A 24,149-nucleotide genomic window follows, 5' to 3' on the forward strand; every position below is an offset into this window, starting at 1 on the left:
GCTTTTCTTTTTTTTTAATGGTGCGCTATGCTACCGAGGGATGGCAGCACCGATCTAAAGAGAAAACAGCTGTTTATAAAATAGTGGTAAACATCGGACGATTTTCTTGAGTTGTTCATGATCTAGACGTGCGATAGCTATAGGTTGTAGCCTCAAATTGGCTTCATATGTAAGGTAAATTACGTTACGCATAAATTGTTGCTAGATGTAACCTGAATTTCCAGCGTCCGCCGACGTTTTGAGTTTCGCACGAGATCGAAAACATGTGTTTAGCTTTGGACTGCTGCGGTGCCTGAGAAAAAATGGCGGACAAATCGCAACCTCAAGGCGCTCAAGGGCAGCCGCTCGTCAAAATAGGACACTATATCCTGGGAGAAACGCTCGGAGTCGGCACGTTCGGCAAGGTGAAAAGTGAGTGCACGTTTCAATACGCCTTGCATCGCGATGGCAATCCGTTACGCCTCCGCATCAACTTGTCCGTGCAGTGCGCTTCGCAGCGGCTGCAACTGCAGGCTCGTTCGCGGAAAAAACTAAATGCGCAAAAACGTCTCAAGCGCGAGATGCGCGCCGATAAAGCTTCGAAACCGCTGTTGTTCTTGCCGGCTTCTTTTCGTCGAGAATAGAAATTGCCGGCCTTAGCTATTTGCTCGCTTTCAGTCGTACAACTCTCCGCCGTGCGGTGGATCGGAAACCTGCGACTCGCGGATCCGCTGTGTGGCACAGCACGTGATCGCAACAGCTAAAAAGGTCTCGGCGTTTTTCTTGAAACTGGCGTAGAAGTCATGGGCGTATGTTCTCGTCTTGTGGACAGCAGGTTTGATTTGCGCAACTCGCAAGCGAGCTCATAAGGTGACTGACAAGATGGGGCCCAAGGGATTTTCGTCTCCCTAATGTTGGCTTTCTTGTTGCCTCAAATTACATTGAAAGTGTCTCACATTACATGAAAAGCGTGCCCTGTGAAGCAGCTGCATTATTTCTTTTGTACCTACAGCGGCATGTCACCAGCTGACTGGTCACAAGGTGGCTGTGAAAATTCTGAACCGGCAGAAGATAAAGAATCTCGATGTCGTTGGAAAAATCAGACGTGAAATACAAAACCTCAAGCTCTTTAGGCACCCACACATCATCAAGTTGTAAGTGAAACCCGAAGAGCCATGGAGGAAAATGAACACCTAGCATAGCAGCGTACTTAATATTGCCCATCTTTTATTTCTTAGGTATCAGGTTATCAGTACCCCTACTGACATCTTCATGATCATGGAGTATGTGTCTGGAGGAGAACTTTTCGATTACATCGTTAAACATGGAAAGGTAAGAAACAACATGTTGTATGAGCTGACATATAGACCTTCACAAGATAGACCCAACACGTCTTTGGCTTTCGCCCTGTGAAAAGCCTGTTCAATTCAAAAGACAAAAAGGAGAATGACAGTTGGCAAGCATCTATCGATGCGGGATGTTCAGTACATAGATATAAACAAGCTTTGACATGAATTTTTAAAATATTTTCCACATCAAGGGTTATTACCCTGTGGCAGAGTTCAGGACAAAATAAGCCCACTGCTAGATAGATCTATAGAGAGCCCCCATCTAGATAACTGGTAGATAGGGGCTCTCAAGTTTTATGGAATCATAAGCACCCAGCTTGGATTAAAGTGTCTATGGTTAGATCTCTAGATATTTTTAATTGGCACATAATTTCAACTTTGCTCTTGGTTTTCTTGTTTGTGAAACAGTGCTAGATTATGCAGATATCTCAACTCTATCCTGAGCGCTTAAAAAAGTAGTTCTACAGTGTCTGAAAATTGTGCATTACAGTCGTACATCCCAGTGATACAGTGAAGTCACTTTGTAATGATGGGCCTCTTCCACTACAATGTGCATTGAAATGTATAAAGTTTGAAAACAGCTATGTGTGGTGTTGATATGAAAATGTTTGTACTTAATGTTCTTGTTGGTACACCACACAGTGCATTCAAAAAAGTACTTTGCATGCTATGGAAGTCATATACTTTCAGGACAATGGACCATTTGCAAAATTCTGTGAGCCAGCTGCCCTGTAAGGTCGTTTTTCAGCTAAAATATATGCTAAAGGCTATAGGCTACAGGCGAAATTTCTCTAAGTGTGATCCTCTCAGGGAGAAGGCGTGAGCAGGAAGGCTTTCTGAGAATAACTTGGAAAATTTTATCACCACGAAACCCCCTCAGTGTAGAAGGACATGCAAATGTTTAGCTATGGTAAAGGTGAAGTTGTCGAATGGGAACAAGATCTTGTTCTACAAGTCTGTGGTCAAAAGCATTTTGTTGGAAAATGGCCTTTCTCAGAGCACATGAACAGCACCATTTCTGCAAATGGTTCATTGGTTTTAGATGCATTGGACTGGCCGTAGTAACTTCCCGGAATACTACATAATGAAGTACACCCGGCCACAGAATATTACAGACCATGAAATACGAGAAAAAGCTAAATATCTTGCAACCTCACAACACAGCCTGGTATTTGCATTTCGGGCCTCGACTAGAATATGTTAGCAACATTGTCGTATATAGTATTACTGGGCATTGCTACATGCTTCTCGGGAGTTGAACGTTTTCTGAGACCCCGTAGTGCATAAACTTTGCGGCCGGGTGTACATTGCAAGTAACCACTAATACACTGATCCGTATTCTTCTGTTTCCAGCTCAAAGAGTCAGAAGCACGTCGCTTCTTTCAACAAATAATCTCGGGTGTGGCATATTGTCATCGTCACATGGTAGTACATCGAGACTTGAAACCTGAAAACCTTCTCCTCGACCAAAATCTGAATGTCAAGATTGCAGATTTTGGTGAGTTTATGCTCAGACTTTTGCCCTAAGGAGGCAAAACGTGTGTATGTACTGCACCAAAAGCTTCTGTCAGCACCCAAAAGCTGTGTGCTTTGCTTGGTGACTGACATCTTGTATTCTTGGCATCAAAGGGCTCTCCAACATGATGATGGATGGTGAATTTCTCAGAACGAGCTGTGGATCCCCCAATTATGCGGCACCCGAAGTTATTTCTGGAAAGTATGTAACTTGTTCTGAGCATTCAGATTACAGTGTTGAACCATGATTCTTGCCTTGTCATTCAGGGCGCATGCTGGTAAGCAGTTGCATATTGCACGTCATAGTACCGATGCCACAAGGACAAGGTTAATGTTATTAAGAGTTTAGGACACATTTAGATTAGGGTAGGTTAGCTTCAGTGAATGCAATAAGATTGTTTGGCAATTGTATCATCTAAAAGACTTACGTAACAGTTTAACAGGCAAAAGTTCAAGAAATGTCACTAAAAGACATTAAAAGGCATATTTAATGCAGAAATATTTCAGATTACTTCAGAAATGTGGTTTTCAAGTGCATTCATAACTGATGACTTGCGAGCAAGAGCATGCATTCGATGGCTGAATGTGTTTTATGTATGCAGTACACTGCTATCAATTTTAAGGTCATTTAGTATGTCCATGTGGCTCCATGTGACTAGCTTGAAAGCTTAAGGCATGCAACGGTTAATGTTAATATTTTGTGGCCACTTGGCACAGGTATTACATTGCGTCTGCGTTTGCAGGCTTTATGCTGGCCCAGAGGTTGACATCTGGAGTTGTGGTGTCATACTGTATGCTCTTCTTTGTGGAACGGTAAGTGTTTTAGCTTTGGCAGCTCATACAAAGTATGTGCCATTTCTTTGCCTGCATGCTGTGAAGCAGGGTTTTCATGGGCCATTTTAATGAACAAGGCCCATAGTCACACTTCTCAAACATAAAAGCACTTTCTTGTTGGCTAATCTTCAGGCATCTGCCACTCATGATCGTTATGAGACGATTACCACAGTGACAGCCAATCTTAACTGGCAATCTTGTAAGAAAATCTTCGCAAGTACAAGCCCAGGATATTTACAAAGCAGCTCTTCCACTCTTTGCACATAAGTAACGCTTTTGTGAATCGACTTTTTATAAATGTAACCAGAAAGGGACAAATTCATAAACGTGCATCGAATGGGCACCTGAGCAGTTCTTTGTATTAATGTTTTTCTGTCATCAATAAACTTAATCCAAATCTGCAGTTCTTTGCTTATAGAGTTGCCTTAGCCAGTTATTGGATGTTGAAATGGTTAATGTTTATCTTGTTTTTGTACTATTGCTTTACAGCTTCCATTTGATGATGAGCATGTCCCAACATTGTTCCGCAAAATCAAATGTGAGTTTCTAATCCTTCTCATTAGTTTCTTGCTGTTTGCATGTTGATGTTCAGCTCTGGGAAATGCGATATTTTAGAACTGTAAGTGGAGGCGAGCACTGCTCTTATATTTTTACACTGATTACTATTACGCACATTTAGAAAAAATGGTCACTTGCAGTTTGCATGATTCTGTCCCATCAGCTGAAGTACACGAAAGAGCACAATTACTTGACAAACAAGTTGCAATGTTTAGTTACTTATTTGCAAGGTTTCACTAATTTATTTTGGGGCAATGTCCCCAAGTACAGTGGAATTGAAAGCTGTCAGTAATGCAGTCATGTCCATGTAACAGAAATTCTTAAACATTCAGGATAACCAGCCCCACAATCTGACAAAGCAGTGCACTGGTGCTCTGCTTAGTTCTGCTTCATAATGCTCAGTGTTTACCTTTCTATTCTCATTTGTTTGGAACAAATGTTTTTATTTTAGCCATGCATCAACTAGCCCACGTCACCATACGTTAGCTTCTTTTATTCCTTACATGGGCATGTGCTATTCCTTTGTTTTGGCGAATTCAAGTTTTGAATTAGCATTGCTGGATCAGGAGACATCTCTCATGGGCGCCACAGAATCTTGATTTCTCCTGCAGAGGCTTTAAATCTAACCTAGCTGGGATATATATATATATATATATATATTTTTTTTTTAATTTCTAGTTACTTGTAGCATTTGTAGAAAAGGCCGTTTTCCTATAGAATATTCAAATGTTGTTATGGCAAAGTTACATCCAACACATATGTTCTTTAGATTTATTGTTAGTATAATAAGCGTGTTTTCATTACACGGTGATATCGGCAAGAAACATTTAAGATTTGCTTCATTATATACAGGTTCAATTGTACACATACAGTCGAACGCCTCTACAACGAATGCCTCTACACTGAAATGACCTGTATAACGAAGTATTTTTCATGTTCCGGTGGAATTCCTATCTTTCCTGTGTATTCCGAACGCCTCTAGAGCGAAGACCACTAGAACGAATTTGCCTGCACAACAAAAGAATTTAGGTGTCTCCGATGGCAGATTTGCCGCATCTTGCAACGCAGCAGCTGGAGTGACGGCTGACGAATACGTCGCGGTTGACGACAACGTGATGGTCTGCTCGGAACTGACAACGGCTGACATCGTCGACGGGACGGAGGCGAAGGCCGACTAAGATAGCAGTGATGAATAGCCTGCAGGCGAAATGAGAATATTGACAAGCGAGGCAATAGCAGCATTCGACGTTCTGTAGATGTACCTTGTGTCGCTCCTGGGTTTTGCAGTGGAGCATGTCGTGTGATAAGGTCGGCTGCAGTTGCACATTGTATTGGACATTGTATTGTAGTGTCCAGAAGAAATTTACCGATTTCTTTCATTAAGTATCTTTTTAATTCATGTTAAATGAAGGTTTTATTTTTCTGAACGTGCTTAGCTTGCTCTATTGCGTGCGATACAGTGCATGACCTTTACAACGAAGTGACCTGTATAACAAAAGATTTTGGAGGCCCCGAGCTCTTCGTTATAAAGGCGTTCGACTGTACATTGTTCATTTGCATCGGTGACATGAATGTCATTCACATCTGCAGCTGGCATCTTCCCTATCCCGGACTATCTCAACAAGTCAGTTGTCAGCCTGCTTATCCATTGCCTGCAAGTGGACCCTATGAAGCGAGCCACCATGGAGGATATCAAGTGAGCCCGCCCCCCCCCCCTTTTTTTTGGGGGGTAATGGTATAGGATTGCTGTAAAAAATTGCCAGCTCTCCACATAGCCATTCATGAACTGCACATGGACTCACAAACAGCAGAGTCAGTTGTAAGCCATTGTTTAGTCACCTATGCCATAAATAGAGCAGATTCATAATATAATGGTAATAATTTAAATGCATTATAAAGTTTCAAAAACTGTTGACTAAAGCCATCGTCAATAGCATTGCACAGCTGTTTGCTAGTCTCCCTCTAAGTGACACCCCCCATACATAGCATTGTAAAAGGCTTGAATATTGGGAACTAGGACACCACAGTAAGGGTGATAGTGCCACAGAAGCCAGCCACTATTGGGGCATGCAGGCCCTGTGGGAGCAAACAAATCAATTTCTAATGGGTGGCACCTAATGAAATCACACACAGAAGGTGTGGCTGTCGACTCTGCCACGCGAAGCTGCATCGCAATGGCCTTTATTACTTTTCGAATACCTGAATGGTATGTGGCCACTGGGAGCACTTATTTTTCTTTGTCACAGATGATAATTGGCCATGAACTCTTGTCTCATCTCAATAAAGGATTTGCAATATTCAAGAAGGTGGCAATCTTAAAGTGAATGTTGTCATTGTGTAAGGCGACTAGGACAGCATACGGTTTCATCTCATGTGTCAGTCTGGAAACTACTACCCTGGAAAAAGTGCTAGATAGGTCAGAAAGGGTGCAAATAGAATGATAATGTTAATGTATATGGCGATTCAAAGCTATGTCCTCCAGTACTTGGCGCATCTTTGGGGCTATTCTGTAAATGTCCACCTAGTGTACTTGTCCATTTCGTCTGCTGCTGAAGTGCTAATTGGCAGAAACCACCTGTCTCCTTCTGACGTGTAACCCAGCCCAGCCAACCAGGACTTCAGCAACAGACAAAATGGACATGTCTACTAGATGGACATTTACAGAATGCCACCCCTGGTGCATGACTTATTAACAACATCAACTTGCATAATGATTAAATTATGACTGTTCATAAAGAGCAATTTACATTCAGAAGAAAGGCGTTCATGATAGTTCCAACCCTGGTATTCTAGAGTTCCCAATAATTAGTAGAGACGAAGGTGGGTGCCAACGGCACTTTGCCTCGGCACACCGCGGCTGGCGCACGCCTGTTCAGGAGCCACACACAGTACAGTTCAGACTCAGGGAGACAATGGGCAACAACCATGTGTAGGCTCCGAAAGCATTTATTGTGCTTACAACTAACACTTCGAGCAGGCCAGCTAACTATAGTTAAAGGGAGCCTGAAACAATTTTGAAGATTTTGTACAAACATGCTGAATTGTTAGGGTAAGTCCTTCTGATCATAAGGCGACACATTTAAGCACTCTGCATGAAATTTATTATAAGGTGTTAAAAATGTGCATTGCTACTGATCACAGTGACGTCTCTCTCCTGAGTTTTCAGTCGCTTCATTACAATCTTGCTGACGCGCATGACGCCAGTTGGGCATTCTATCCGATTGGCTACCCAGGTTGGCTCATTGATGATTTTTCCAACATTATGGTGAACAAATGTTTAGCGTAATAGTGGGAATGTTGCTTAATTGGTTTCTATTTAAAAAAAGTTACAGAAAGAGAACACACAGCAAGTGTCATCTGCTTGTACTACAACGTGCTCCGTGTTGATGCGAGCTGCACATTCAATGTTTGGTTCAAGGTTTCTTTTCGCGAAGACCATGAATCGCCCTTATTGCATTGTGGACTGCAAGCCTAGCAATTAGCATCATGTCAAGCTGCAACACCATGTGCCTCTGCTAGGCAACAGGCGAGCGGAGTGGCTGTAGCACATCATGCTGTCGGTATCTGATCGGCACCAGGATCTGCGCGTTTGGAGCCGTCACTTCACGCTGAAGGATTACTACAACTTGATATTTTTAGCATGTCCGGTATTCCAGTAAATGTAGGCGGACTGGGAATTTTGCTAAATGGGCAGAGGCGCAAACACATGGGGCCTGTAGGGTACAGCCATCTGGTGGCACAGAGCTCAACCAGACAAACACAGAGCTAATATAGTAACGAAGTGTATTCAACTCTGCTGCTGGTGTAAATCTGTAGCAGTAGTGTAATTTTGAACACATTGTCTTTTAAAACTTGGTTACAGCAGTATTATCTCTGTGTTTGATGATGATAATGATGATTTATTGGCATCCCCTTTGAAACGGTGTGGCAATAAACAGTCACCTTGCCTGCTTGAGTTAATTGAGTATGCTGCACATGCTTTCAATTCTAGCATTTTTATGTACACCTCCTTAACCTTTTTTCTCTTCCTTAAAGCTTCTCTATCTACCTTGTACCGCTACCTATGCCTGTAACAGACCCGATCGTATCAAGCTCTCTCCTGCTTTTTTTTTTTCCACCATTACTCACGCCAGAAACGTGGTTGGCTAACTAGTGCGGGAAAAGAGGAGCGGCAGCGGAGACTTCCGTAATCAAGGTTTGCTGTAGACCAAACATATTTGGGCAATCTCAACAGGAACCCACAGTAGTCACTTGGTGGCTCTGATAGTACTTGCGCTCATTTCGCATTAGCTCATGAGGGGCTTTTTTCCCTCTCTCCTAACCTACTGGCATGAAGTTTTCAACACAAAGTTTTCCGCACTAGTGCCCACCTTCAAACACAAAGATTTCCACAAAATCAAACAGCTCCAATGTTTCATTTAACCCACTATGTTGTCAAAGCACTTTGGAAGCCAGTTAACTTAAACAAGGCAATCCTGGATTTCAGTAAATTGCAACTTTTTGGCTTCCCAGGCAAAGCAATTTGGCCAGAAATGATTGATTGATTGAAGTACATTTATAAACCATAAATAGTAAGAAAAGAAAATGTACCCATATATGATATTCAGGCACATGTACTATGTAGTATGTTACACCAACTGTGTTTGATATTAACTTACTGCTGCTGTGCAGTGTCATCGCAATTAGAACTACATAGTACTTACATAAACTTGTCAATATTGCTGCTCAAATGTAAGCAGGCATTCACATCTTATTATGTATTAACGTGCATTCATCTTTCGGACCATATCTTAATCAGATTCTGTTTGTTCAACTTTCGGGTATGTCAGACCAAGCGTATGTGGTCTCGAAAAGCTTATATTAATACTAGTCGACTGTATTGATCTTAGCTACATGCCCCATGGGCCAATGGTTACCCTTAGTTGATAATCCTTTATGTTTGGTTGTTACTTCTGAAAACAGTAGTAAACTAATGTGCACATATTTGCTCTGGTGTTGACGTCATTTCACTTTTGATTAAAGGCAGTATGTGCAGTATGAAGAACAGTGAAGTTATACAAAGATGTTGAAACAAAGCAGCCCCTTTACCTGTCATGTGGACAGCCACACTAATCATCTCATTCCAGCTTCACTCATAAATCATAGGAACTGTAGTGTATACCTATTCTTCATTTGTTGAAAATAATTTGATAGCTTTGTCAATATCGTCTGGCTTCTTGCCTCTATGTTTGACGCTAGATTACCACTGTGCACGCTTCTGGTGTGAGAGGTGCTCAATAGATGGCGCCACCTCTGTGCTAGTGGAGCTGGCCAGCAGTTTCGGTGGCAGGGTAACTTAAACCTGGAGTGAAGCCCTCCCTGTGCAAGGGAAAGAACAGAAGAGGGACAGCTACGCATCTACCGAGACTCCACATTCCAGTCACATCGTCTTACTTTAACGAAAATAACATTTATTAGGTAAAAGTAATCACTGGTCCAGTTTCCCTCTATTTCCGAAAACATATTTAACACCACATTACAATGTGATGTGCTGTGTCTCTTTTTTGTTTTCATATTAACATTGAAAACAGGTGATGGTGGCCAGTGCTGCGTATAAATTCCTGTTTCTTCTGTGTTCCAGGAATCACGAGTGGTTCAAGAAGGAGTTGCCTGCATATCTGTTCCCACTACCCAATGACAATGATGCTTCGATAATTGACATGGATGCCGTGAAAGTTGTTTGTGAGGTACAGTGAGATTTTGTCATTTCCCTACCAGTTACAACTGCTAAGCCATGGCTGAGTGCACTTGCTAACCTTGTTTACTCGCCCTGTTAATGGTATTAGTGACAATGTCACTCCTCCTGCATATGTAGACCTCGGAGAAAAAAAAATCTGGCCACACTATAGACTGAACATTCAACTCAAAGTGCTTGTTCCCATACAATAGAGACTGATGTCAATATGGCAAGTAGCTCAAATGACAGGACAGTAAAAAGAGATTGAATATATGCCCTGTATATTAGTGTCAGCAACAATATTGGAGAGGTGTAACACGTGCATCATCAAAAGAGAGAGAGAGAGAGACAGAAAAGTACTGTATAAATAATAGGCAGCACATGTGTTTGAAGAAATAAAACGAAGGACACCGACCAACATAGAATTGCTAAAAAATGAAAAAAATCTAAAAGACGTTTCGGCTTCGCTACGGAAGCCTTGTTCACAATGGGATGACGGAAGGTTCATGGAAGCTTATGTATGCTTTAGAACGTGACGTAAGCAGCGCGTGTATGACGGGGGGAGGGTTCCCTCATTTCGATTTCATAAGCCTAACGTCCCCCTACGTCCAATCGTCGACTACACTCGCTCCCCTCTCTACAAATTGTCCGCATACCTGCACCAGCTTCTGGCTCCACTCGTCGGGAAGAGCTCCACGCACGTGAGGAACTCCTGTGACTTTATTGAAAAAGTTCGTGACGTGTCTCTAGACGATGACGAGGTGATGGTTTCGTTCGACGTGGTATCACTGTTTACCTCAATTCCGACTGACTTGGCTGTGGAAGCATGCACCTCTGCTCTGGAATCTGACAGGACCTTGCCAGACAGGTCGCCCATTGACGTTCCCGACCTCAAGAGGCTCCTCTGTTTTTGCCTTGGAAACACGTACTTCTGTTTCGACAAGGTCTTCTACAGGCAAGTCCACGGTACGGCAATGGGTGCATCCGTCTCTGTTATTGCTGCCAATCTTACGATGGAATGTTTGGAAAGGCGTGCTCTCGCGTCCTTCAGCCCTAGGCCAAAAGTTTTTCTGCGCTATGTGGACGACTGTTTCTGTCTGATTCGGCGCAGCGCTTTGGAGTCATTCACTGCGCACCTAAACAGTCAAGAAAAGGCCATCCAATTCACTGTTGAGACAGAGGTCGACAGCAGACTCCCTTTTTTAGATGTACTTGTCACCAGACGCGATGGACGGCTCTCGTTCAGCGTGTACCGTAAGGACACACACACTGGCCGCTACCTGAACTTTCAATCCGTTCATCCAGACGCTCACAAAAGGTCGGTTGCTGCCTCACTGCTCAACCGTACGAACCGCATTTGCACCACAGCAGAAAGCCGTTCCACTGACTTGGACCACGTGCGAGGTGATCTCTCGGCAAGCGGCTACCCCACATCCTTTTTGACTGCTGTGGAGCGCCGTCTGTCCAATCCAGCTCGTCCGACCAATCCCCGACCAAGAAAGCGTGCCGCCATACCTTACGTTCCAGGGATAAGCGAAACCTTGTCTCGGGTTCTACGCAGTTATGACGTTGAGGTCGCGCACGTGCCAGTATGTAAGCTGAGGCAAGCGCTCGTCGGTGGTAAGGACAGGCTTCCGAGAGAATCGTTTCCCGGCGTGGTCTATAAGATACCCTGCGCAGATTGTGACTACGCATACATCGGTGAATCGGGCAACTTCAAACAGAGACTGAGGCAGCATCAGAAAGATGTCGAAAAGAAGCGTACAGTGTCGAATGCCCTTGCCGAGCACACGGATGCAACGGGCCACAATATCGACTGGGATCGCTCGAGAATTATCGGCCAAGAACGAAACCAAAAATCGCGTCTGTATCTGGAATCACTGGAGATACAAAAAACACGTCACACGCTTAATCGAAATGAGGGAACCCTCCCCCCGTCATACACGCGCTGCTTACGTCACGTTCTAAAGCATACATAAGCTTCCATGAACCTTCCGTCATCCCATTGTGAACAAGGCTTCCGTAGCGAAGCCGAAACGTCTTTTAGATTTTTTTCATTTTTTAGCAATTCTGTGTTGGTCGGTGTCCTTCGTTTTATTTCTTCAATGCTTCATCCCGACCAGACGGGCTTCCGTCGAACCCTCGATTTCATTTCAGCACATGTGTTTCATCTTCGTCATCCATTGCCTGCACTGTTCACTATGTTTAGCACAAAAGTACAATAGACTTTCCACTCTTAAGGCACCATTTCTTGCGTGCAATTATCCCCGTTGTGATGAGCTCCTGTTTCTCTCTTTCACTACGACATGGTGTGAATGCAGAAGTTTGGCGTGCTAGAGAAGGAACTGCACAGTGCGCTGCTGAGCGGCAACCCGCACGACCAGTTGGCCATTGCGTACAACCTGGTGGTGGACAACAAGCGCATTGAGGACGAGACGGCCAAGCTGGAGATCAAGGACTTCTACCTGGCTTCCAGCCCACCGCCCACGGCAGCCCTGCTTGACGTGAGTTGCCTTTCAAGGGGCCCCAAAACATCTTTATTTCTTTAGCCATGACATACATGCTGGAATGAATGCGACAGCTTTGGAGGAATACATTCCCCCAAACATTATTGAAATGATGCTGATATGAACAGAGATATAGAAGCACAATGTTTGCTTTCCCCATTTTTCCTCAACTCATCTGGGGCAGCGCCAGTAGCAAAGCCCTACTTTGGTTTTCTTCTTCTGACGGTGCACCTAAAGTAACCTGTTGAGGTTGGCATCTGACAAACATGCCAGAGAGCAACAGTGAATCGGTTACAGGATAGGCAGAACACGTTAACAGCTGCCGCTTCCCCATTTTTTAAAAGATCCGAAAAAATGTGTGCGTGCACCAGCTTTTTCTCGTAAGTAATTTATGGTCACAAATGATCGGCTTATAGCTAGTTGATGTGTGTATGCTGTCATGCCTGCTATAACGTCAATTGCTGGCATCACATAAGGCAGGAAAAAGAGGCAGAGACCTCAGGCATGTACTGTAATTGCCTTTATGCATCTGTCACGCTTATCACAAACACAAATAATTTTGAGGCTGTTGTACAGCATGTCCTTTGTTAATGTTCTTGCTGCATGTTGTTTTTTATCCCACACCTTTCTGTAATGCCTTCGGGCCTTGAAAGTATGTCAAATAAATAAATAAATAAATAAACGCTGGTGTGTTGTGTCCTTGTGCAGCAAAGCCCACAGAGGCCACATCCAGAGCGCTTGGGGAGTCGGCAAAGGATGCTCAGCGGAGGCAACGGAGCAGATCGCAAGGGCACCCCCATGAAGAGGGCAAAGTGGCATCTGGGTAAGCCTGCTACGCTTGGTTCCTTGCCTGGTTAAACATTTCGGTGCCAATCAAAAATCCAACTGAATACCCAAGTAGAAAATTTGCTCAGGATTCTGTGCGCTATATTTGGTAGATTAAAATTAGTTGTTTGCAGGAACCGCCAGATTGAGAAAAGTACCGCATGTTATATTCAGAGCACAATTTTAAATTAACAGCAAGATTTTTATTCCTCCCTGATTTTTATGGTTCAGAATGCAACAAGTTCAGCTTCGAGACAACTAAACTCTGCTGGAAAGTGAACTTGTCGATAATAGAAAGAGCAGGCTTGTGCAACCATAGTACTAAAAAGCCCGAATGAAAGCCAGTGGCATAGAACAGACTAGCTACAGCAAGAAAGTTGGTCTAAAGGCTTCCAAGTTTAATGGCATGATCAATTGCATCGCCGTGCACCCACACACCTGCCTTGGCGAGCACATATTGCTCCTCAATGTAGCGCATCACAGGAGCATATGTAATATGTTGCAGGCTTGTAACATTTTCTTTTAAATATATAGTATGTATGAGATAGTCATCATCTGCACACGGCTACTTCAGTCAAGTTAAGGGGCAGCCACTGGAGATGCAATTTTAATATATATATATGACATGGTGGTATCCAGCATCAGCTTGCCTATTTCACACTGCAGCACAGTAACCATGCCATTGTCATAACAAAGGTGTGTACCTCCGAGTCTGTTTTTTTTTTTTTTTTTTTGATGTTAATTATGTGTAACACAGTTCAAATGGCAGTTACAACATTTATGGTTACAACCAAGCCACATCCCCCCAGAAAGAGTACTGGAAACGTGCCTTATGTGTCACACTTTTCGCATGAGTTAGGTATGCTGTACCTCACACAGAGAATGCGATCTTGTTAGTAGGTTGGGGGGTGAACACAGCCTGTAGGCTGTTGTCATGAAGCTGTTTGAAAAGGAGTAAACACCAATGGCAAGCTGCATGGGTGAGGCTCTTGTTATGCTTAAATTTCTTGAGCTTGTATGTTGTTGCTTCTACAATCGTACCTGTTTGTTGTTTGACAGGCATTCGATCACAGAGCAAGCCCCACGACATCATGAATGAAGTCTACCGGGCCATGAAGGCACTAGATTTTGTAAGTTGCACTCTACTGTCATGTGCCCGACTCAAAGTGCAACACCTTACATGCAACATGTAAACATAGAGACAGAAAGTAAGCAAATTGCCAGGTCAACATGCTATGGAATAAGTTCCAAAGTTTTACTACTGCATATTTTCTGATTTATAAGTCCGGGAAGATTTATAGACCTATGAAATCCTTTTATTTCACAGTTCGTTAAATTTTGCAAAGCTTTTTTGATTCTTGAAAACCTTTTAGCAAGGAATATTACTACCAGTGCTAGAAAAACTTTGGAATATCCATGAATATGCATGATGTATGCATTCAATGAGGTAATTTTGGCTATGAAATTGTAATACGTTGTAGGCAGTAGTGTAGGCAAACATTATTTTTGTGGGGGGGGCACTTGCCCTTTGTCTGGCTACGCCACTGGTCGTGGGTCTGAATTGTAGAAACGCAATTAAACAATATTGCAGTGAAGATTTCTTATGTCTTTATGTCATAGCATTTAGATTAAACAATATACAGTCAACATCCGATTTTTTGGACTCTCTAGGGGCCGCGAAATCGCCCCAAAAGAAAGCAGTCCAAAAGGAATGATTGCATGCATCAGTGGTGTCCTGACCCAACTGTGGTCATCTTTCTCTATGTGTTTAGTGCTTTGACTTGAGTGTTATCAATAATTTTTTCCCCTCTTTTTAATGCAGGAGTGGAAGGTGGTTAACCCATTTCATGTTCGTGTTCGCCGAAAAAATTCCACCAAGGGTCGCCCGGTAAGAAGGCAATTATCACCTTTCTTGTCATCAGAGGAGCTAACTGCGCTTTTCTCACCATAGGTAAAGATGAGCCTGCAGCTATATCAGGTGGAGTACAAGAGCTTTCTCCTGGACTTCAAATCACTTCCCGCCAATGAAGAGGCTGCACCACAGGACCCAAGTAAGTTCCATTTTAAAAAAAAATTGTGGGGTTTATCATCCCAAAACTGCACAATGGGTTATTGGGGATACTTAATGGAAGGCTCTGGACTAATAGTGACAATCTGGGTTACATTAACATGCACGTAAATTTGAGTACACAAGCACAATGCAGCTGCCACAGCCAGGAATAGAGCGTGCGACATAGTGCTTAACACCAGAACAACGCACTATGCAAGACCAATGCCTAATGTGAGTGTGCGACGTCTGTTCTGTCTTAGAGTTGCATTCTTGAGCATTTAGTGTCAGCGGTGCATTGTCATGGGCATGCTGTGTATTGTTTCACTCACTCTAAAAATTGTCTTGTGGAATGACAAATGCCCTTATTTTCACTGTTTTCAAAAACACCTCAAATGACTTAATTTTTCATGAATGTTTGTTTGTGAGCAAACTATGGGATGGCAAGGAATACACCCCAACCTCTGCAGCACAGTATGACATTGAATGTCTTGCACTGGTGCGCTGATGCTTTCTTGTGACCTAGCTAGATATTCTCGAGCATTCTCAGGTGGCACAAATGCAATTTGCTTTGTATTGTTGGCCTTGTGCTTCGCACACTGCTAGTGCTTTTTGTTCTTCCCCAGGTGTTGCTGAGACAAGCTACAACCAGATCCACAACACTATGGAATTCTTCGAAATGTGTGCCGCACTCATCACGCAGCTGGCCCGCTGAGCACACACTACGACAGTGTATAGTGCCCCCCATGATGGCCTGCTTCACGTTAAATGTTGCCTCCCCATGTCAGTCTGTCTAGATTGGGCTAGTGTGCCGTTTTTGCCAGTGGTGCTGGTGACTATCTGTCAATGTAAAAGATGCAACCAACATTTGTACCCAGTCTTTCTGTGGTGCCAATGTTTATCTTAACGTGCTCCAATTGTAGGAAGTAGTTTTGAGTGCCATGAAGCACGGCACTTGCTTGCCCCTTTTAAGAATGCCAAACGTGTCCAAGTATTGCGAGCCGACGTTCAGTCGGATCAGTGAGGTAAAATAAAGAAACTTAGAGTGTACTTGTTAAGCCCTGGTATATGCTCTCGTATATATTTTTTTCTTTTTTTACAGTAGTACGAGTAGTATAAAAACTGAATAATGCATAATGATGCACACAGAAGCCGCAGGATCAAAGGCTACTTGTTGCTGTTACGCCAGGCTTCAGCCATTACGACTCGCTCACGTAGTCTGCTTACCCCTTCAGCACATTTCTTTTGACTTCAGCATCAACCCACACTGCTTTCATAGAGGCAAGGAAGCCTTAAGCAGCACACTAGCCAAATCTAGTCACAGAGTCCAACCCTTCGTGGCAAACTGCTTATGTAAGTGTTTGTCGAAAGTTTCGAAGCCACTGGTGTGCATGACCACACATCTGCTGTCAATTCGTGTGTTGTGGCCCTTGTCGAATTTTGCTCTAAAGCCCACAAGATTTAGAGGCACTGTGCTCCTCACTCACAGCCCATCTCTTATGCAAGTTGATTTTCTGGCAGCTTGACTGCTGCATTGCTTTGGCCTTGACGACTATTAACATTGAGCAGAGTTCGTTCATTCACCAATCACAAAGTGCACTCGCATGAGATAAGTTTTGTCGTGTGTGGGCCTTTATGTTTAAAACCCCAAGGATGTTACAATAGCCTTGAAACAGTATCTTGTTGCTTTGAAACTTTTGGCAAAGACTGTACCTGATCATGCCATGTTGTACAGAGAGAAAGAATGGATGTAGAATGCGTTAGTTTTGGTTATAGTTATTTTGTTGCCAAGGTCTACTGAGCGAGAATAAGCTTTATATACTGGCAGCGAAAGTATTTACGGTGCTGCCATTTTGTGATTTAATGTTAATCCTCAAATGTCACAGGCTGTGCTTGTCACTGCTGGATATGCTTACGTGCGAGCATTTTGCTATGGGTGCTACGAGTGAAGTTCGCAGAAACGTAGAGAACCTCGACTGTCACATCCATGCAGCCTTACATTAATTACATACGTAGCCACTTCTTGTGAGGACATGTTTTTTAAGACTTTGAAGCCCACTTTCTGTGTTGGCATGCTTTGTTAATATAGTTACTTGTGTTCCTTTATAGCTGGTTTGTCTTTTCTAGTACTTTAACTCTCCTCGATTTACTGTGCACTTGGCACTGTGGCTTGCCCCCATTCTGTTACTGCAAGGTGTCCAGCTTACATTTTGGTAATCTGCAGCTAACTATACCTTTCTGTTCTTTTATGAAGCTCTGCTTTTTGTTATTGCCTGTACTTGATAGTGTAAGGGATGCCCAATGTTTGGACAACCCAGTTTCACTGTGTGTGAATGTGTGGAGCAGGTCTGACGAGGTCCAAACAATAGTGTAAAAGCAGTGTTCATGTGAAAAAGTCTTTAAGGACTACATCCCACTTGGGGGCTGCTCACGATTGTGGAAAGAGCTACCCCCTCTCAACCTGCATATTCTGCGCACCCACAGTATTAAGCAGCAACCATAAGAAATGTATTTGTGACATAGTTACAGCATGATGTCACGTCAGTGTCACACTGTGCACTAACTGCTGTTGTATCAAGGGCGAAGGCTTGCAACAGTGCATGTAAGAAATGTTACACATGCTTTGCATTACTGTGACAAAGCTGAAACAATAACAACATTGTTTGTGTGCTCACATTGTAGAGAGAAAAAAAATTCATGCGACTGCTTGTAGTCTGAAAAAAGGTTTCCTAGGTTGGGGATTCAGAACAGCCTGCTCATATTGCTTGTAGGTGGAACTACCCTTCAAACATCTAGCATGTGAATGTTAAACATTCTTTTTCATAGTTGTTTGTTGGAAAGAGTGAAGCATTATGTAAAAAAAAAAAAATACTGCTAGATCTTTGTACACCTGGGTCACGGCACAGGGGAATTTGTTGTTTTTCTTCTTAGTCTAAGGTGAGTTGTCCTGTACATATTATAAATATATAGACAAATATGCATATATGTCAATACAAGAATGATACCAACAGTTGTGTGTGTCTGTCTAAGCCTTGGCATAGAATCGGGGCCAGCTGCTGATTTGCTTGGAAAAACTGAAGGGCTTAAATGTGGGAAGTGAGCAGACATTTTAAAAATGACCACATAATGCAAGCCAACTGGCCGAGATTGAAAGTATCTCTGTTGCGAATACACATATTAAAGAGCATCTGCAAGAAGATCCCACTTCGGCTAAATTGGTTATTACTAGTATTGCATATACAATTGAAGCAATCTTGTCAAAGCTGTAGAACTGGTAACTGTCAGGATTTCTTAACCAATTTTAAATAGCACCCAAGTAGATAGCGCACGCACCTGGTGGTTAGTGAGTATGAGCCACAGACTCCAGAACATGACAGGTTTTCATCATGCTGCGAGCACTAGAGCGTTTGTTACAAAAGTTACTTGAAGGAACATTGGTGCTGCGATTCAGTTATGGGAATGACGGCTAATGCAGTTTAGAATGCAGCTGCCCTGCAAAACTTCCGTTTACACCTTAAGCATAAAACACCGATTCCCCCTCCTACAGCACATCACGATTATACCATTTCACACAGGCAACGCTAAAGGCTAGACGTTTCTCTTGCTGCTTGCATTTGTGACCAAAAAATTGTTCATCGCATAGGGAAGATACATGTATGCGTTGTGTAATTGAATGTAGCATAAAGTTCCACACTTGTTGCAAAAGGCGACATTGCATGGAAGGCATCAAAGATGCAAGAGTATTTACCATCGAATGAGCAGAGCAACAAGTTACGTTCAAGTATTAATCTGTAGAAAGCGTTGCAGATTTTAAAAAAAACGCACAACAAAATGTGCAGAGTGAGACTATGACCACACTACTTGCACAGCTTGAGCAGTATTGCCTGCGAAGTATGAAAGAGTATAGTAACCGTACATATGTCATTAAAACTTTAAATCAGAATTACGAGAAAAACTTAAGCAGTTCTAGGCTAAGATAGCATTATTTCAAAATTGCTTTCGTTATTGTAGATACATGGTCATTACTAGAAGAGAAAATATATGTCAAAGCTCCACTTATTGAATTTTATGCCAAAACCGCAGCACGTCAGTGTGAAGTCATTTTCACATACTTTGGCTGTTGAGATGCACTAGAAGTTCTCAAAACTTGCAAATTTCAGCTTCAGGATAGTTGAGAATACAGTCAAGTCCTAGAGTACTCCTTGTAGTCCAAAAAAGAACTACGGCCAAACAGGTGTAATCAAAACCTAAAGTGTGAGCTGGTATGAGAAATTCAAGCCAGTATCACCACCAGTCTCACTTTTGAGTTTTTTTTTTCCTTACAAAGCCTGCTCTTAAGTGGCTTTTTGGCATTGCACAAAGGCACTTTATAAATACAGCAAATAGTGCCCCTTCGACATCCAAAAATGTGTGCAAAATTAGTGGCCTTTTATAGGACTTTCCCCAAAATACGTCTACATGCACTTCCAAGACTAGGTTACGTGGAGTGCCAATTGCCAATGTAGTTCACTGCACTTTTTCTTTAGCCAAGGCTGCTATGCAGGAACAGTTTTGTATGTGCGCACAGTGCTTTCATACTTTTTATACTGGTTAGGCAAGCAATAGGAACAATGGGTAGAAACAAATGTCTTCCATCACCTTGTCATTGAACATTGCGATTTTCTACATAAACTCTACAGTAATGCTCTCACAAATTCAATGAGAACATTACAGGGTATCAGTGTCATTTGCCAAGCAACTGCATTCATTTTTTTTTTCAGATTGTCTGAACAAAAAAATTTACAGATGGTCAGAGTTGCTAAGCATTACTTGAGCCCGTACAGAGGATAGGGTAGTGCATATCAGCAATAAACCTCAAGTAAAATGTCACTGCAATCTGTTTTGTAAAATAAGCCATGCGAAATCATCAAAGAAGCTATGTGCCACAATGACTCACAGTAGCACAATATCGCAATGCTTTCTGCAGATCGATCTCCAGCACTCAAACCCTTACCAACTATCAGTGGAACCCAAATTGCTCAACAATGGGTTGTTGCAAAAATTGCCACTTTGGCTTTTCCCACAAATTATTAGAGGGTGTGCAATTATTTGCAAGTCCCAAGTAACAATATCCGATTTAGCCTTTGAATTAGTTATTCGTAAATATGAATATTCTAATTTGACAAATGCATCCAATCAAACATTGGAGCAAACAAGTGGACATAAAACATAAGATTCTATGTAGTGGAACAGGCCATATGAAACTTCGCTTGGTGAGCAAGGCTGGGAAAAACTGCCATCATGCGCACTCGCCAAAGAATAGTCCTGGGTATGCAAACAAACTGCTCATTGCTCCTAATGCTTAGTCCTTTTAATAAACAACTCTTCATATTGTGCAATGACAGAAGCTTGCTAACACAAGTACACTGGGATGAGAACATTGTTTTGCATTAATGGTAAATGCATGTGTGTTATTCAAAAGCTATTTGAGAAGTACTTGATTGAACACTCGCACTATTCGATCTGGTCTCGAAAATTGCTATTTGCACACCCCAAACTGGATTAAGCTTGCTTCTATGAATATGTCAAATCAAGGTAAGAACGTCAGTGTTCCTACTTATACTTGAAATGCTAATCAAGTTCCACATTGGCAAACAACTGTCATACGATACAGCAGTGTTGCACACTTTTGTTTAAAACACAAACGCTAAAACCACACTTGTCCTCTCAGCAGGTGACCCAAGATTTTCCAAATGAATCAGTCCTCCGACCATAGAGCAGCTGACCATAGACGAAAGTTCGTACAAAACCACCACAAGAACACTCGGGAACCTGTTCCAGATCAATCGGTGAAATATGTGTTAAATTAAGACCACAATATATTCCCTCCAAATTGACCAAACAAATTCACCATTAGTACGAGTCTATGGTCTGGGAATGCAGCTGTAACAAACCAGACATTTACAGACATTTCTATTGGCGTAACTGCCCACTTAATTTCAGTGAGCTAGCGTAACAGGCAAGTTGGAAATGCCCAGTTTTATTGTCTGAGCTTTTGTGTCGGCTTTTATACACATTGTTTATTTGCCACCAGCTGATCCACCAGCAACTGCATGCTTCTGGGATTTCGGAAGACCTCCCTCACGGAAACCGTGCCTGCAAGACAAACATCACCACATTTTAAACAAGATCTTTCCAAAAATAGCACGCAGCACACTGACATTCAGCATCCAGGTAATAAATGCTCAGCATATCAGCATTTAGGTAATGCTCGAGATGTCTATAAACTTATTCTTCGCCATAATGCTACTTCCAATGTAACAAATTTACCACCAGCTAATTTATACACGAGAGGATATCTATAACGCTCCTCCACTCATTGCTCCATCTTAACCCGAGAAAGTGGATGGCAGTGCTGGCTCTCAACAGAAGTGGTCACTGTGCTTCAATGGCAGTACATGGCCATTCTTGAGAAGCGCAGTTTCGTATGCCGTTGAGAAGTGATGCTGTACTCAACTCGGGGGAGTCTAGGATTGTTAGAGAATACAGGGGATAATAGTCTTGTCCTCATTGCTTATGTGAGACAGTGCAGCGATTTCATAGAAGCAACCCACAGCAGTATTCTCAGACATCACTTTCACATGACATAGTAGATGGCGCATTGGATTATTCGAATAGTTGTGCTCAACCAGCCTATTAGTGGGCACAGAAGGCGTCCATCTCCGAAAAGGATTGTGAATACATCCCCTATAATACAGCGCCATTAATCAACTATTTGACATACTTCAACAATAAAGGCACCTTACACTGCATTCAGAAATCCATCTTAACTTGAGGGCTACGCTGGATTTAAATGACTTCTGTCGTGAATGCACCAAAGGAAACGCAATGAGCGCCTTGGGCATGTTCGCACCAGGTGTTTATATCAAGCATGGGCTTCAAATTAACATGCATTTCTGAATACGGGGGTTAGAAAAGTTTTATGCTTCAAGTAGTTTCTGACCTTTATGACGGCATAGAACTAAGCGTGGATATGCAACACCAATGCAAATTGTACCATCACTCAACTTTAGGCTTTCATGCATGACTTTATGGCTGACTGTGGCACAAATATTTCATTAATGCGCAACCTCTGTCATTTTTAGTTTTTACCAGAATAGTGTGTCAAAAACAACCTGAATGACTCTTCGGTATTTGTATGGCCCTATAAACTACAGACCTGTGCTTTTTGCTTATGTACACAATAAACTGATGGAATTTTGACACCAGCACAAGAATTTTATAAGCCTAAAAGGCTATAAAGTGGCATTTTGAACAGTCTGAGCATGAAAATGTAAAAGAGTAAAAAAAACAACAGTAAAAATTTCAGAAACATTGGGATGTACACCACAAAAACAGCTTTCTTGCAGCTCAGTTAAGTGCTTTTATCAGATAGATACAACAAAAAGCCAAAATAGGCTCGGAACTGCAGTGAGGAATTACCCAGGATTTTGTGTAACAGGCAAAAAAAGGGCAGAAGCTGTTGATGATTGCCAAAATGGGTTCAGTCCGTTACAGTGACATAAGTTCGACCATGTTACTGAATATGTGTGTTCTGAGTGCCACCGTAGCTCACCTGAAACGCCTCCAGACCTTCCTGAGGTGGCGGAGCCGACCGGTGCCGGTGGTCTTCCTCCTCTTAGCCTTGACGCTCCAGTTGTCTGCAGTAGGCGTACAAGAAAAACGCCGCAGATTATAACGCAGTAACAACGCTAGTACGCTTCAACAACACGCAACACTGCATCAGTGGTTCCTTAGATCAGCACGATCCATATGATTACAAAAGCTTTTACATCACGTGCACAAAATCGCAGTCAACAGGTATTTAACAGTGCTTGTACCGCATAGTCAATGCCAGAGATATTCAAAACGTGAAGCCTAGAAAAGGACACTAGTGGCGTTTTAATCAATCTTGAGCTTCTTCCTATCAACACTCAAAACAATGGACGCCGTTTAAGAACACGTGTAACCAGCTCAATGCTTGTATAATCACACGACTTGAAACGAAGTTTATTTCAACACTGTCATCCCGTCATTTGCACGTTGGAACTACTTCAACGCTTCCCAGTCGATAACTGTTTACGCAAATTCTCCCACAAATGACACTAGACAAGAAATGCAGCAGGGGGCCCGTTTGCGCAAGTACCAATCGGGAGTAAAGTATACTATGCGTAAGAAGCACTGCTAAGTACGACGAGGAGGCAGAAATGCGTTTACTTACAGCTGCGCATCTTGCTGTTGGGGTAGCCGCACTGGGCACATCGCGACTTCTGAATGTGGTAACTGCTGCGCCCGCAACGCCGGCACAGCGTGTGGGTCTTATTTCTCCGTTTTCCGAAACTGGAGGTACCCTTCGTCTGAAACGGAAAAAGCACAAAAACGTTTGTCAAACACAGGTTGCACGACGCGTCCTGGGTTGAAACCAAGGCGGCTGCATGGGCGCCGACAGCTCATTTTTATCGAAATGAGAAATTTTCGGACAAAATAGAACTGCAGTTGTATTCGTTGGGAATGAAAGAATCGTTTAATGAATGTCTCATCGAGTAGTAAAGTCTACAATTAACGATTCTAATAGATTTTCAAGCAACGAGAAAACACTCACCATCTTGACGATCTACCAATCCACGAAAGGACTTGGCACAAACAGTTATGCGGCGGCGGGGCTTGTGGTGGCGCTAGTAGTCGGTCATGTATTTACTAGTTCATATCGGTGAGGCATTGGTAAGGCTGGTCGCAGTCATGGTGTTTACGGTAGTTACGGTCAGAGCAATCGTCACATAAAACAAATGTACGTCATTTGA

The 24,149-nt window shown here is 42.7% G+C and overlaps 2 protein-coding genes across 2 annotated transcripts; one reads left to right on the forward strand and one right to left on the reverse strand.

Annotated features, from left to right (window-relative positions):
* The first annotated feature begins 41 nt into the window (after window positions 1-41).
* Window positions 42-18,340, forward strand: AMPKalpha (AMP-activated protein kinase alpha subunit). The gene is made up of 15 exons (XM_050186350.2): window positions 42-411; window positions 992-1,133; window positions 1,218-1,311; window positions 2,682-2,826; window positions 2,958-3,045; window positions 3,587-3,656; window positions 4,167-4,215; window positions 5,826-5,931; window positions 9,856-9,961; window positions 12,273-12,455; window positions 13,167-13,281; window positions 14,343-14,413; window positions 15,106-15,171; window positions 15,235-15,334; window positions 15,957-18,340. Exons 1-15 carry the CDS (start codon window positions 303-305, stop codon window positions 16,043-16,045), a joined length of 1,533 nt encoding a protein of 510 aa, XP_050042307.1. The 5' UTR covers window positions 42-302; the 3' UTR covers window positions 16,046-18,340.
* A 2,993-nt stretch (window positions 18,341-21,333) lies between these two features.
* RpL37a (ribosomal protein L37a) lies at window positions 21,334-24,057 on the reverse strand. The gene is made up of 4 exons (XM_050186362.2): window positions 23,951-24,057; window positions 23,570-23,705; window positions 22,925-23,009; window positions 21,334-21,465 (listed from the first exon to the last, which is right to left on the reverse strand). The coding sequence occupies exons 1-4, from the start codon at window positions 23,951-23,953 to the stop codon at window positions 21,390-21,392; spliced, it is 300 nt and encodes a 99-aa protein (XP_050042319.1). The 5' UTR covers window positions 23,954-24,057; the 3' UTR covers window positions 21,334-21,389.
* Window positions 24,058-24,149: the final 92 nt, after the last annotated feature.

This window comes from Dermacentor andersoni, chromosome 11, assembly GCF_023375885.2.
Source record: "Dermacentor andersoni chromosome 11, qqDerAnde1_hic_scaffold, whole genome shotgun sequence".
Classification (NCBI taxonomy): Eukaryota; Metazoa; Arthropoda; class Arachnida; order Ixodida; family Ixodidae; genus Dermacentor; species Dermacentor andersoni.